The sequence below is a fragment of the Girardinichthys multiradiatus genome, chromosome 13, assembly GCF_021462225.1.
Source record: "Girardinichthys multiradiatus isolate DD_20200921_A chromosome 13, DD_fGirMul_XY1, whole genome shotgun sequence".
Taxonomy (NCBI): domain Eukaryota; kingdom Metazoa; phylum Chordata; class Actinopteri; order Cyprinodontiformes; family Goodeidae; genus Girardinichthys; species Girardinichthys multiradiatus.
The window spans coordinates 42,725,400-42,739,343 of NC_061806.1; the positions used below are offsets into that span (position 1 = coordinate 42,725,400).

At 40.7% G+C, this 13,944-nt stretch overlaps 1 protein-coding gene across 5 annotated transcripts; it reads right to left on the reverse strand.

Moving 5' to 3' along the window:
- Window positions 1–3,873: 3,873 nt before the first annotated feature.
- On the reverse strand, window positions 3,874–13,592 carry mbpa (myelin basic protein a). 5 transcript variants are annotated; one of them, XM_047384335.1, is made up of 7 exons: window positions 13,311–13,591; window positions 12,178–12,273; window positions 11,769–11,795; window positions 9,241–9,261; window positions 7,402–7,485; window positions 7,270–7,290; window positions 3,874–5,620 (listed from the first exon to the last, which is right to left on the reverse strand). In XM_047384335.1, exons 1-6 carry the CDS (start codon window positions 13,428–13,430, stop codon window positions 7,288–7,290), a joined length of 351 nt encoding a protein of 116 aa, XP_047240291.1. In that variant the 5' UTR covers window positions 13,431–13,591; the 3' UTR covers window positions 3,874–5,620; window positions 7,270–7,287. The 5 variants fall into 5 exon arrangements, with proteins under 5 accessions (XP_047240291.1, XP_047240289.1, XP_047240293.1 ...); XM_047384333.1 differs by lacking the exon at window positions 7,270–7,290 and having other exon boundaries at window positions 13,311–13,592; XM_047384337.1 differs by lacking the exon at window positions 9,241–9,261 and having other exon boundaries at window positions 13,311–13,589.
- Between the last annotated feature and the right edge of the window lie 352 nt (window positions 13,593–13,944).

The following is a 13,944-nucleotide window of genomic DNA, read 5'->3' on the forward strand; positions in this document are numbered from 1 at the left end:
TTAGTTGTGTCTTTGAATTATTTATTCCACATTAATCTAAATCATAGAAATACAGCTTTCTTCCTGACGTTCTCTGGTTGAGAACTGGATACAATACATCGTAAACAAACAGACCCGTTTAAAAAGCAGTGTAGTGGTAGTGTTTGATAGAAGTGGATTCTTTGTTGGGGCTGAAAACCAGTTTGGATCTGGGTTTGGGATCATTGTTCTGTTGGAAGACCCTATCAGGTTCAAGTTTCAAACATGTAGTAGCACTTTATTTGAGGAGAAAGAATTTGTTGGTGGTCCTCCTTCTTCATTCCCTTGTACATCTGGCAGTGAAACAGTCCCACAGCATGATGCTGTCTCTACTATGCTTTACAGTTGGTACCGTGTTGTTGGGCCTGGAAGCGTCACCTTGACTCCTCCAAACATCCTTGTCATTGTGTCCAAACAGCTTAGTTTTCATCTCGTCTGACCATGAATCTTTTCTCCAGAGGACATCTGGTTTGTCCACGTGGACAGCTGCAGGCTTCAGTCCAGATTGAAGGTGTTAATTTTGGAGCGGGATCTTCTTTCTTTGCCGGCACCTTCTCAGTCTATGGTGAGATTAAACTCAAGCGTGAACCTTGGTGGTTCGAGTGTTTTTTCTGGACATCCTAACTAGTTTCCTTTCATCCCAGAGGAACAGTTTGGGTCAGATGGTTGAAAACTGCATAATGTTGGCTGTTCAAAGAGGATCCCGAACACACATCTAAACTGGTTTTTAGAAGTGATGAAATAGATCAATTATTAAAAGACCAAATTAATGACGTGATGCATATGATGGGTAGATACTGTAGATGTCTGATTTATTTACAAGGCTGAGAAGAAGAAACTTGCAGTTTTCCAGACTTTTTACAGGCTTTTTGAAAAAATAAATCTAGTAAATACCTTACACAGAACCTGATAGATGCCCTAACCTTCAGCTGATTATTTATCTGCAAGTCAAGCTTTCAGCTAACTTAGGAAATCACCTTGTTGGAGCCACAGATCCTATTTGCTGTCCATCAAACAGTTTATTGGAAAAACTGATGCATGAATGGAAAACAAAAAGGAATGAGGGCACTTGCACAAAACTGGAATTCCAATAATATGAACTGGTGAAACTTGGTTAACTGGTATCAGATGGTATCACATACAGAAGAAGAGCATCCAGGAGAGGCAGTGGCCTTTAAAGTAAAAATCACAGCTCAGCTGTGGGAGAAGAAAGTTTACTAATTTAAAAATGATGAAGAGACAACTGGTTTCCTCTCAAGAGCCGATGTTGGGGACCTTTTATTTAAAACACATACATCTTCAACAAAATCCCAAGAATCCCAAAGTATCCCTTTCATGAGTCAAGATATATATACAACAGTCATCTCATTGTTGTGTATGTGAGACATTTTGACCAATCAGATGTACCCTTTCATTTACGCACATTTTGGCACTCATAACATTGATTCTCAAGAGCAGTTTCCTGGAACGCAGACCTGGCCAACATCTGCATGAAATCAAAACTAGTGTACGTGACAGTTTACAATAACTATTTCATCACTTATCTGGATGCAAAACTCTAATGTCAGAGTGACCTGGCAGCAGTTAGGGGTATCACAACTCTCCCAGCTGAAACGCAATAACATTCTCATCATTTGGTCAACTCCTTATTCCTGAGCTAAACTGGTCTGCTGAATTAATGTCAAAGTTCTTGGCTGGAGTCATGAGATTTCCTGGCTGAACTGCACTAACAAGCCCATCAATCATTCCTCACACCAAGAACTTTTCTCAAATGTAATCTGTTCCCAGACAGGACTGTTTCCTTATGCGCAAAACAAAGAATTCACAGAATTCATCTTATAATGGTAAACACAATAATAACACTTTTAATCTAACAAACAAAGCTTTATGCTTCCACACAGCCAGGTGGAACGTTAATGACTTGGGCTGCTGCTCATTATGTTCAGGTCACATCAGAGGATCTAACCTCAAGGATTTTACCTCAGTTGCACAGTGGACCTTCCCAGAAGAGCATTTGATTTGGACGTTTTGAACCATCCAGATTCCCCGGTGCAGGAAACAAATGATATTAGGATCAAGCGCAGAACGATGACAAACTTTGATGTTTTCTTTAACTCGACCCACCAAGTTGTTCCTCTCCTCTTTCCTGCTGGCTGCTGGAGGAGGCGCCACCTGCCTGTGATCTTGCAAAGATTATGCTTATATGGACAATAAATGGATGCGTATTTATATTTATCCCTTCATAAATGAATCCTGACATGTTTCTCTGTGTGGATAATTGCAGGAAGAATGGAGATCTGGTCTTGTTCAGATGTGGAGAGATTCATGCTTGGAGTGTCATTAACCAAGGGAAAAAATCAACCCTTTGATGAAGCTGAGCTCTGGTATCTTCTCATAGCCCAGGTAGATGGTTGGCCTCCACAGGATTTTACAGCAGTGTGTGGGAGCTTTCATGGACTAATGAGATTTTTTTAGAAATACAGCTGTTGTGTTTCATTTAATTAATTAAAATGCTCATTAAGAGTCTTTTGAACGACTCAAGGGAAATATGGTCAGAATATTACATGTTTATTTGCACCTCTAAGTGCTGAAATTATTCAAATTTATCTCAGAAATTAATTAAAGTCTGTCTGAATTGTTTTTTTAATTAGAGAACATGATTTACCAACCCGTCCATCACAGAGTAGGTTGGAGCAGCAGAGTGCTGGTATACTAGAGGGTGGACAGGCAGGTGAGATAACAGCAGAGGATGGCAGGCAGCAGTTTCCAAATGGGCTACCAGAGGAGTGATAAGGAGGACCAGGAAAAGCATCCAGGAAATATACCTCCAGACAGATGTAGGAACGAAGAACGGACAGCAAGAGTCCAGGGGGCTCAACAAGCGATCTGATTTCTGACAAAGGAGAGACAATGAAGTTAGAGTCAGCACTATGAGAACAGAGATGTGAACCTGATTACCACTCGTGAGCTAAACAATCTGGCGTCTGTCTCAGGGAGCCAGCTCCTGTTTAAGGTCCTCCTAATGAACCTTGATGAGCTCAGCATCACATGCCTGCCACACCTTTAAAAAGGACACACCAACCTGCACACAGCTCTGTGGAAACATCACAGCTAGTCTTATTTGTAGCATCGTTTTCAGCACCTGTAATCAGTCACCTGTTCTCCATCACCAACCACAGTATAAACCATCACTGGTTCTTATTGGGAGTTACTGTGGGTATGAGTAGCTAATACCAATATAATATATACTAAAATCCTATTAATCCTTTTTCAGGATAAAAAAAAAAGCAACTACAAAGAAGCTGTTTGAACTAAATTTGCTTCCCCAGGATGATTTTACACTCAGATAAACATATTTTAAATTAGCTAGACAGCTAGTTAGCTGGCAAGCAAGCTAGCCAACAAGCTAACCACTTAACTAGGAAATAAGCTAATAGGGCAACTTTCTGTTGAAGAATTTCTTTGTGCTACAAATGATTATTTTACATGTTTTTAATCTATTTAGATAGCCAACGAACAAAACTAGCTAACTAGCCAAATTACCAAACACTGTCTAACCAACTAACCAACCAGCCTTCCAACCAAAAGGCCAACAAGCCAAAAAGCTACCCAGCCACCAAATCAACTAGTTATCCAGCTAACTATCTAACTACCAAGTAGCCAAGAAACCCAACCAAACCTGTATTTATCCCGATATTAGGACCTTGTATTCACTTCCATTTATTTATTTATTAAATGCTTTTTTTCCTAACCCTACCCATTACCAGTACAGGTGCATCTCAATAAAAGAGAATACTACAGAAAATTTGGTTTATCACTCATGAAACACATTATATAGATTCATTCCACACAGACTGATGTTTTCAAGCCTTTATTGCAGTTAATTATAATGATTTTCCACTTCAGACTAATAAAAACATGACATTTAAGATTAGAATATTACATCAGACCAATAAAAATCTTTTTTGATACAGAAATGTGGCTTAATGAAAAATTTTTAATACCCGCTTAAAGGTTATTTTAGGAAAAACTTCACCAGAACACATACTCTAATTTACTAAGATATTCCTAACTCAAACCTTAACCAAACCTTAATTCACACCATACATCTAAATCATTCCTAACCCTCAAAAAGGGGGTCAGCTACATTAGGACCAGACTTTGGTCCTCAAAGGCCAATCAGTCTTAGAAGGTTAGAGAAGATCCCAGAAAACATCTTAAATACGTATCATAAACCAGTATACACACACAGAAACACACAGTTTCAGTAACTGTAGTTAATCTGATCACTGAGGGCAAAATGAGCAGATCCCATCATCAGTGGGATGGATTCCTTACTTGTTCAGTACTCCTGTGTTTGGGTCCTTCTGCAACCAGAACACCACAAGTCTCTGTGGGTTTTTTCATGTTTTAATTTATTTGGGTGTGTCTGAAATGATTTTGCTTCTTGGTTTATGTCTGCAGGCTCTGCAATCTGCCTCTTCTTCATATATCTTTGTGACCCAATTACTCAATTGACCCATGCAACATGAATGCATGATCGAAGGATTTTTGACAAGCAGTGAGCATTTTGGGCAGCAAAAAGTAATTATTGCAACAAACAGTTTGGTTGGCCTGTAGCCACATTTACAGACTCTTTAATAAGACAAGACTGAACCAGTTTATGTTAAGATGCACATTTAAAACAACAGTTTAACATAAACATGAAAGAGGGACAGCAAAATCAGGAAAAAGAAATATTTACAGTGTTTTTGTCCTGTTAGAACATCCAAACAGATGAAAACGAATGAGAAATTATTCAGCAGAACACTCGAACCAAACATGCTGTCCTACAGTTCTGTTCTTCTTACTTTGCCTCTCCATGTCAGCCTAAAACCTCTCATTCACTTACTGTTTAACCATCAGCTCAGAGAAAACACAAACCACACTGAAACTTGAATTAAGATGCACACACATCAGACAGGGTAGATGAGAACAGCTCTTAGGTTTAGGTACAATTGACAGTTAGGTCACAGTGCAGTGGAAAGGGCAACGTAATGTTTGCATCTTACAGTACGTGGTCATAATCACACTGATGCGTAATGAAACATGAAGCTGCATTACATCCAACAAAGACAGGTCTCCACTTTCATATACAAACAGACGTTTCTGGGACAAACCGAAACAGAACCTGAAGAATTCTGGGATAAAGTTTTGATCAGAAACAAAAATCAGCGGCAGCCACGACACATCACTCAGGCAGGAAACCCAGACGTCAGCAGACAGAGCAACAAAGCTCAGACAACAGACACTCTTCAGCAGGATACGCGTCACAGAAAGCAGGACTGTTCAGGAACAGCTCAAACATTCTTTAGAAGCCACAATAAACATAAAACTTAAATTTTCTCAAATTTTATAGAAATTTGTGTCTCTGTCTCAAGACACAGGAGGCTCGTGTTAGTCGGTTAACATTTCTTGAGGTTGTGAGTCTAACTTCTGTGGATCCATCTCTCCTTGTTCTTGGTGTTCTTCTGGTCCTGTCGGATCTAAGCTTTGGTGATCGACGGAGAGCTTAGAAGATGGTGCTCCAGCGTTTTGGGGGTGGACGGGACTTGGTTTCTCCCTGGACAGAAGAACAGAGGAATGTTAAACATGTTAATATTTTTATTCATGGTGGTGAGAGCAGATTTCAGTTAGAACTGTGTTGGAAGCTCATCAAAGTGAAGATTGTCTAAAGCTTCCATAAGATGCTCCAGGATGACCAGATGGGAGAAGCTGTTTGCAGACAAATTATTGAGAGATATTTGCATTTACAGTCATGAGAAAAAGAAAGTCCACCATCTTTAGGTCGTAAGGTTTTAGGTTCAGGGAATGAAGACAAAAGAAATATGATCAGACCAGAGTCCACCTCATGATCCAACTGCTTGTAGAACCATTCTGACAGGAATATCTATTAACAGGTATAACGTTTTCATTATGTTGAGGTCTGGACTTTGACTGGGCCATTGCAGCACCTTGATTCTACTCTTTTTCAGCCATTCTGCTGTAGATCTGCTGCAGTGTTTGGAATCATTGTCCTGCTGATGAACCAGTTTGGACCAAGCTTCAGGTGTTGGACACTGGACTCTAGAATACTTTGGTACACAGAGGAGTTTAAGGTCCACTCAGTGAGTGTAAGGTACCCAGGTTCTGGGCCTGCACAACAAGCCCAGAATATCAAGGAGTATCTGGCAGCAGATGTCATTCTTAAGCTCCGCCCGTCAGTCCTTTACAGATTCATAAATTTATTAAATGACTTTGAAAAGAGCCTTGAGACGACATCTGTTGTGAATTGGTGCTAGATAAATAAAACTGAATTGAATTAAACTTTTTAAATTCTCTAATGCCTTAAACCCAACTGTAACACTAACAGCTAAGCCTAACTGGAACTTTAAACACAAACCAAGTTTAAAACCTTTCAAATTATATGCAGGATTATTTACTTTTCTTTGTCTGGGGTGTCAATCTACATGCCTGCTGCCATCTTGTTTCTAGTCAGAAGAGGCTTTCTCTGTCAACCCTTTCAAGCAGCCATACTAGTTCAGTGGTTTCTCTGACTGTACTGTCATGACCTTTAACCTTTAACCTGCTAACTGAGGCCTGTAGAGTCTGAGATGGAGCTCTCGGGTTTTCGGTCATTTCTCTTAGCTTCACGCTCTGACCTTGGGCTGAATCTACTGGACGTCCACTCCTGGGAAGAATCTTTCTCGCTGCAGGATTATGGACTTCAGTAAGTTCAGAAAGATCTTCCCAGATTTCTAACAGCCGTTTCTCTGAGGTCATTGCTGATGTCTTTCTAACTTGGCATTGTGTTAACACACAACTGAATGCTCCAGAGCAGAAAGGCTCAGCTTTTATAGAGGAGGTTACACTGATGATGGTCAGATAATTAATGCATCTTATCCTTGATGGGACAAGGGTGTACTTATTTTTTTCACATACAGTTTTTCCATTTTGGCTTTATTTTTGTTTAATAAACAATTAATGACAATTGAGGTTTTTTTTAGTTTTTTTTTTTTACCTTAGGTTTGATTTAAAGATCAGTTTTAAAATAAAATATGGAAACCTTAGAAATAAAACAGGGTGTACTTTCTTTTTCCCATGGCTGTCTGTGTAACATCGGCATAAAAAAGAAAACTCTTGGTTTCAAGCGTGTTATGTTATTGTGATGATGGACTGATTTAAAGGCATGTTGATGAATTCAGATGACATTTGAACTATGAAACTACTCACGGATCTCTGAGGAGAACATCACTGTTGCATTTGAGTAAACACAGACAGGAAGCCAGGTTTATGAAGCCCAGTGTTACAGGGAGAAACCAGATATTCTGAGGTTTAAAGAAGGCAAACAGGCTGCAAGCTCACCAGGTTGAAGATCCTGGACAGCGTGCTTTGTTCTCTGCGTCTCCTGACTGGCGACTTCGTGCTCTCAGTACGCGATGCAGAGGCCTAGAAAAAGAGGTTCTGTGAGCACAGATGGAGAGCTAAAATTGTTAGGATTAATAGGAATGTATGAACCTAACTGTTGTGAAGAGCCTTGAGACGACATCTGTTGTGAATTGGCGCTATAGAAATAAACTGAATTGAATTGAATTGAATTAAAAGCAGAACCTGATCCTGACACTGATTTGTTGACTCTAACCTTTGAGCTGCTTAATTTATTTTACATTGACCGACCTTAAAATTCACAAGATGAGTTGCATTTTACCTCTGGAAACAAAGAACATCCAACCAGTTTAACAAATGCTACTCATGGAGCTGCTGAAGGGTTTCAGTCTGTTGTTGAATTAAAAACAACAAGAAACATCAAAGTTTCTAGGAAAAATACTTTTCAGCAGACTCCCACAAAAATATATGGCTTGCCATGAATGCTCTTTAAATGCATAGAGATGAATGGTGTGAGCCCACGGCTGCAGTGGATATGACGTGTCAGGTTGCATATATTCATTTAGTGCAGATGCTTTGACAGGGACTTCTTTGGTGGTGTAATATTTTGTAAAACAGCATTCACTTAAACCACTCTAAAATGATTTAAATTCCAGATTTAAGATAAAAGCCTAAACTGCTTTGTTCTCGGCTCTGAAATTCAAAATAACCATAAAGGCAAAGGTAGGAAATAGTGAAGGGTGGATTGACCAGCACCCCAACATCAGTGAACATCAGGATAAATTACTGTTGATCTAGACCGAATTAGCAGAAGTACAGACATTCAATCTGACCAGAAAATGAACTTTCAGATATTTATATGTAGGAACTGCCGGTCTAAAGCCTGAAAGTCATTAAAAGTCCAGACGAACTCATCAGAATTAAAAATCTGAATTTATGGTAGCGATGCCTTGTGCCAGCAGTCTTGTCACAGTTTAACAGTTTTTCTTCCACATTTCTGTTTTATGTAGATTATATGTTACAATTTGTACCCTAAAAACTCAGGCAGCAATAAGTTTCAGAAGGTCTTAAGTGGAGAAACCCATTTCTGGCATTGGATTCTAGTTGTCTGCAGCATTGGCCATTTTTAAGCTCTTACAAAGACAGAATATCATGAGTGAGACCTTGAGTCACTTATCAGCCTAAAGGAGGAAAGAAAAGGATGAAATGAGGCCCACAAGAGCAGACTGACACTGAGGACTGGAACGGGGGATTGCTGAGAAATAACAGTCATAATACTCTCTGCAGTTGCTGCAAAGATGAGAAAACACAAAAGAAGGTTGGTGAGTCATTTCTGGTACAAAGGAGGTGGAGGTGTTAGACAGAACAAGAGGCGTGAAAGTGGAGAGGATGAGGAGGAAGGAGAAACAGGCCAAGAGATCCTATAAGAGAAGGTGTTTACCGGGTCATAAATAGTTGAGCGATTTCAAAGTCATTCAGAAGCAGAGAGTCGCTCTGGATTGAAGCAAAGAAGGAGGATAAATGATTGTTTTAGAAGGAATAAACCAATCTGTTAAGAAGATCAGTCTGTGAGTCAAGGGGATTTTTTCAGACATGCAAGGAGCCTTTCAGTCTCTGATGGTAAGTCTGTAGCCGCTGAATAAGCCTTGATTCCCCCCAGGGTCAGGGTATAAAAAGATGTTTCTCCCCAAGCAGGAAAGAAGTGGTACTAAAAACAGAAACCAGGATGGGTGCAGAGGTTAGGAAGCTGAGGATGTTCTCTACAGACAGATTTAATGAGGAATCACTGCACACGCTCAGTTCGACTGTGAGACGTACCAAACCCAAGACTTCTCTCCACTGGACATGAAAGAGAAACAGACAGCGACACAGTGAGATAGGAAACAGAACTGTACCAGAGCAGAACCACCTAGTGGTTTCAGCCATCATTCATCTACATTTGAACAGAACAAGTGTGATTTGGAGCCATCAGCTCAATGAAAACCACAGAGCATAAATTGTACAGCTGGTATCAACGTTTAGATCCTAAAACTCTGAATCCTACAGAATCCCATTTTAGCTGGATTTCCATAAATGACTAAAAAAGGTCAGCACTCACAAGGAACTGCCCAGTTTGGAGATGATTTGATCTAAATGCAGACCAGTGATGTGTATGTGAATGAGCATGACTTGTAAAGACATTAAGACCAATTTATAATCTCCACAAACAGAGAAGTATGTTCTCTGTCCCAGAGCTGAAAGAACAGAAAATCCCGCTGCACTGGTGTGAGAGTTCTTGCAGCTTGTTTTTAATTCTCAGAGGAACATTTTTCTTGTGAGTTGTTGGAGATGTATAAGGTGGATATGGTACAGTTAGAGGGTTCTATGAAGACTTCCCTGGAGCTCTGCACTTGAGTTAATTTACAGTATGAAATGGCCTGGCCAGAAGCAACTTGGTTCCGCTTTAGCCAAACGAAGAAATTGCTCTGTTCTTGCAGAGTAAGTTCAGGCCTTCAGCCAGGTTTACAGGGGATGTACAGGTCCTTCTCAAAATATTAGCATATTGTGATAAAGTTCATTATTTTCCATAATGTCATGATGAAAATTTAACATTCATATATTTTAGATTCATTGCACACTAACTGAAATATTTCAGGTCTTTTATTGTCTTAATACGGATGATTGTGGCATACAGCTCATGAAAACCCAAAATTCCTATCTCACAAAATTAGCATATTTCATCCGACCAATAAAAGAAAAGTGTTTTTAATACAAAAAACATCAACCTTCAAATAATCATGTACAGTTATGCACTCAATACTTGGTCAGGAATACTTTGGCAGAAATGACTGCTTCAATGCGGCGTGGCATGGAGGCAATCAGCCTGTGGCACTGCTGAGGTCTTATGGAGGCCCAGGATGCTTCGATAGCGGCCTTTAGCTCATCCAGAGTGTTTGGTCTTGAGTCTCTCAACGTTCTCTTCACAATATCCCACAGATTCTCTATGGGGTTCAGGTCAGGAGAGTTGGCAGGCCAATTGAGCACAGTGATACCATGGTCAGTAAACCATTTACCAGTGGTTTTGGCACTGTGAGCAGGTGCCAGGTCGTGCTGAAAAATGAAATCTTCATCTCCATAAAGCTTTTCAGCAGATGGAAGCATGAAGTGCTCCAAAATCTCCTGATAGCTAGCTGCATTGACCCTGCCCTTGATAAAACACAGTGGACCAACACCAGCAGCTGACACGGCACCCCAGACCATCACTGACTGTGGGTACTTGACACTGGACTTCTGGCATTTTGGCATTTCCTTCTCCCCAGTCTTCCTCCAGACTCTGGCACCTTGATTTCTGAATGACATGCAGAATTTGCTTTCATCTGAAAAAAGTAGTTTGGACCACTGAGCAACAGTCCAGTGCTGCTTCTCTGTAGCCCAGGTCTGGGGAATGCGGCACCTGTAGCCCATTTCCTGCACACGCCTGTGCACGGTGGCTCTGGATGTTTCTACTCCAGACTCAGTCCACTGCTTCCGCAGGTCCCCCAAGGTCTGGAATCGGCCCTTCTCCACAATCTTCCTCAGGGTCCGGTCACCTCTTCTCGTTGTGCAGCGTTTTCTGCCACACTTTTTCCTTCCCACAGACTTCCCACTGAGGTGCCTTGATACAGCACTCTGGGAACATCCTATTCATTCAGAAATGTCTTTCTGTGTCTTACCCTCTTGCTTGAGGGTGTCAATAGTGGCCTTCTGGACAGCAGTCAGGTCGGCAGTCTTACCCATGATTGGGGTTTTAAGTGATGAACCAGGCTGGGAGTTTTAAAGGCCTCAGGAATCTTTTGCAGGTGTTTAGAGTTAACTCGTTGATTCAGATGATTAGGTTCATAGCTCGTTTAGAGACCCTTTTAATGATATGCTAATTTTGTGAGATATGAATTTTGGGTTTTCATGAGCTGTATGCCAAAATCATCCGTATTAAGACAATAAAAGACCTGAAATATTTCAGTTAGTGTGCAATGAATCTAAAATATATGAATGTTAAATTTTCATCATGACATTATGGAAAATAATGAACTTTATCACAATATGCTAATATTTTGAGAAGGACCTGTACTGTCCTCTGTAGCACATGTTTTAAAGCTGCCACCAGGTGGCACTAAAACCATGATTGTTGAAAGTTCCCACTGAGGCTGAGGTTCTAATCAGAAATCTTTCATAGATGCCAACATGCATCATAGATTATACCAGGAAAGTAAAAAAAAATTGTTTGTGAAACATTTTAAAGGATTTTTTCCTAACTTCAGCCTGCAGGCTGCAGCTGCACCTCTGGAAAATCAACTGTCTGAATGTAGGAAACAAAAAGTGGGACTCACCGTGGATTTAGGAGGAGGGGAGGAAACCTGCAGGAGAAACACCAAAAGTGACAACAACAACAACAGAGTGACTGACTGAACAGGGCAGAGAAAACACAACAATGAACTTCGATCTGAGCCGGTGATGGAAATGTCCTGCAGTTTTTCTTTTTTTATTAGTATGCATAAGAAGGAATCATGCAGCTTTGCAATCAGTGTGGGAAGTGCAGGAAAATCTATCCTCCCTGGTGTTTTAAAGGAAATATGATCTAAGGTTCTTTTAGAAAAAATGCAGGAAATTTCAAATCTGTGTGGCCATGAGTTAGGATGTTAGGATGTTAGGATGTTAGGATGATGATTAAAGGAGATGAAACTTGATGTAAAAGCAGAGACGTTTATTGTGGGCAATGTGATCCACAACGAGACTCACAAGGCTCCTGAAGAAATGCACCACTGTGTTTTCATTGGTCCGACGGCGAGTGGAGGGTTGCTGGGGTGAGGTGGCCAGATGACCCCTGAATGAGCCCTGAACAGGTGAGAACATATATATATATATATATATATGTTCAATTCAAAGACTGAAGTAATTCATAATTGAACAAATCAGAGGATGTCAGGTCTCACTATAATACATAAAAACAGAAAGTTCTACATTTGAAATGAGCTAATTAAAGTCCTGTAAGAAGCTCTGTCAGTGTGAGTTGACCGGATTAAAAACTTAGCACTCTGCACTCTGGCAGAAAACATTTAAAAAAAATAAACTATAGGAGAAAAACTGAGATGCATGTCTTCATGTTCCAATTCTAATAATAAAGCTGATGAATAAAATGTTGGAGCTCAAACTGAGTCCAGTTTCCCATCCCATTTCATCCCATCCTACAGCACTGGATCTTTCAGTAGTTTGTTAACATTTCAGAATTATAAATTAAAGTCATGTGCACCCCTGAGGCTACATGCATCCACATTTAGACCTGCATTTCTAACAACTGCATAAATATTAGTAATACAGACAAACTTTTTTATCTTTGCAACATGGTGTAAGACCAAATAAAAATATAAGTAAAGACAAAATTTATCCTTAAGCACATGGCAATAGTTTCTGGGCTAAGCATCCTGCATCAGGAAGAAGCTGGAGGCATTGCCAGTCGGCTTTTTTTTAAATGTTTGCCATAATTTGCTTGATTGTAGAAAAAACCCCGGCCATAATTATAAGTTTACAGATGCAAACAGACGCAAAAATTGAAGTTAAGTGTCACCAGCAAAACGACATCTTGGAACCTTCAATCAAGTCCTTTGATTTCCTTCTTTATAGTTTCTCTGGCTTAGTAGCTCTCCGGAATATGTGAATAATCATAGAAGAGACCCATAAATCAGACCAGAAACATTTACATGCTGTTCTGTAGATGCAAGAACTCAGAACCAGAACACCCAGCTTGTCATAAGGATACCATTTCAACCTGAACAACAAAACTGGTACAAAACTGTGAAACCCCAACTCGATTCTACAGCCTAAAGTTCAAGTTTTATAGAAGTAAAGGGATCTGTAAACTTTCAGATGCTCACCTTGCTCCTCTTCTTCTTCTCTCCTCCAAAGAATTTGCTAAGCTGATCCATCAGACCAGGACTCTTCTTCTTTTTGCCAAGCCCGAAGCTGCTCTGCCCTGAGGTGCTTGCTGTAGCCATTATATCAGCTGCTGAGGGCTCTTGTTCTGATCCACTGCCCACACTGCCAACACCCAACTCTGCCGCTCCCTGAGGGTGTGTTCAGCCTGTCTGATGCTCAGGGGGAGAGGGTGTCTTTGAAGGTGTCTTCTCCTCAGCTCCAGAGCACCATGGGACACAAGGCGGGTCAGGTCAGGAGGAGGGAGATATCTGTGGTGGTGAGGATCTTGGGTCTGGCTCTGATCCAGACATTCTTTGGTGCTTCAGAGGCTGTGTCAGTCACTGCCGCCCTCCGCATAGGTCCGGTCATTGTTCCTCAACCCATCTGCCTCTCCCCAGCCACAGGGGACAACAAGGGTTATCTCTGAGCCTGCACCCATGGCCCACTGCAAAGCAGAGCTGAGCACTGAGAGGCCATTGTTGGACCGCCCTCATATGTCTTGTTAATGCATTGTGGCTAAATTAGTTGGAAAGCCACCCAGTTGAAGACATGAACTGAAAGATCTCTGCGTAAAAGATGCAAGAACCTTTGAGA

Excerpts from the sequence above, each read along its gene's own strand:
- mbpa (XM_047384333.1), bottom strand. The coding sequence starts at position 13,430 with ATGGCTACAGCAAGCACCTCAGGGCAGAGCAGCTTCGGGCTTGGCAAA. Across the intron at positions 12,274-13,310 it reads AGAAGAAGAAGAGGAGCAAG|GGCTCATTCAGGGGTCATCT; the intron begins GTGAGCATCTGA and ends TCACCTGTTCAG. Across the intron at positions 5,621-7,401 it reads TGTCCAGGATCTTCAACCTG|GGAGAAACCAAGTCCCGTCC; the intron begins GTGAGCTTGCAG and ends TCTTCTGTCCAG.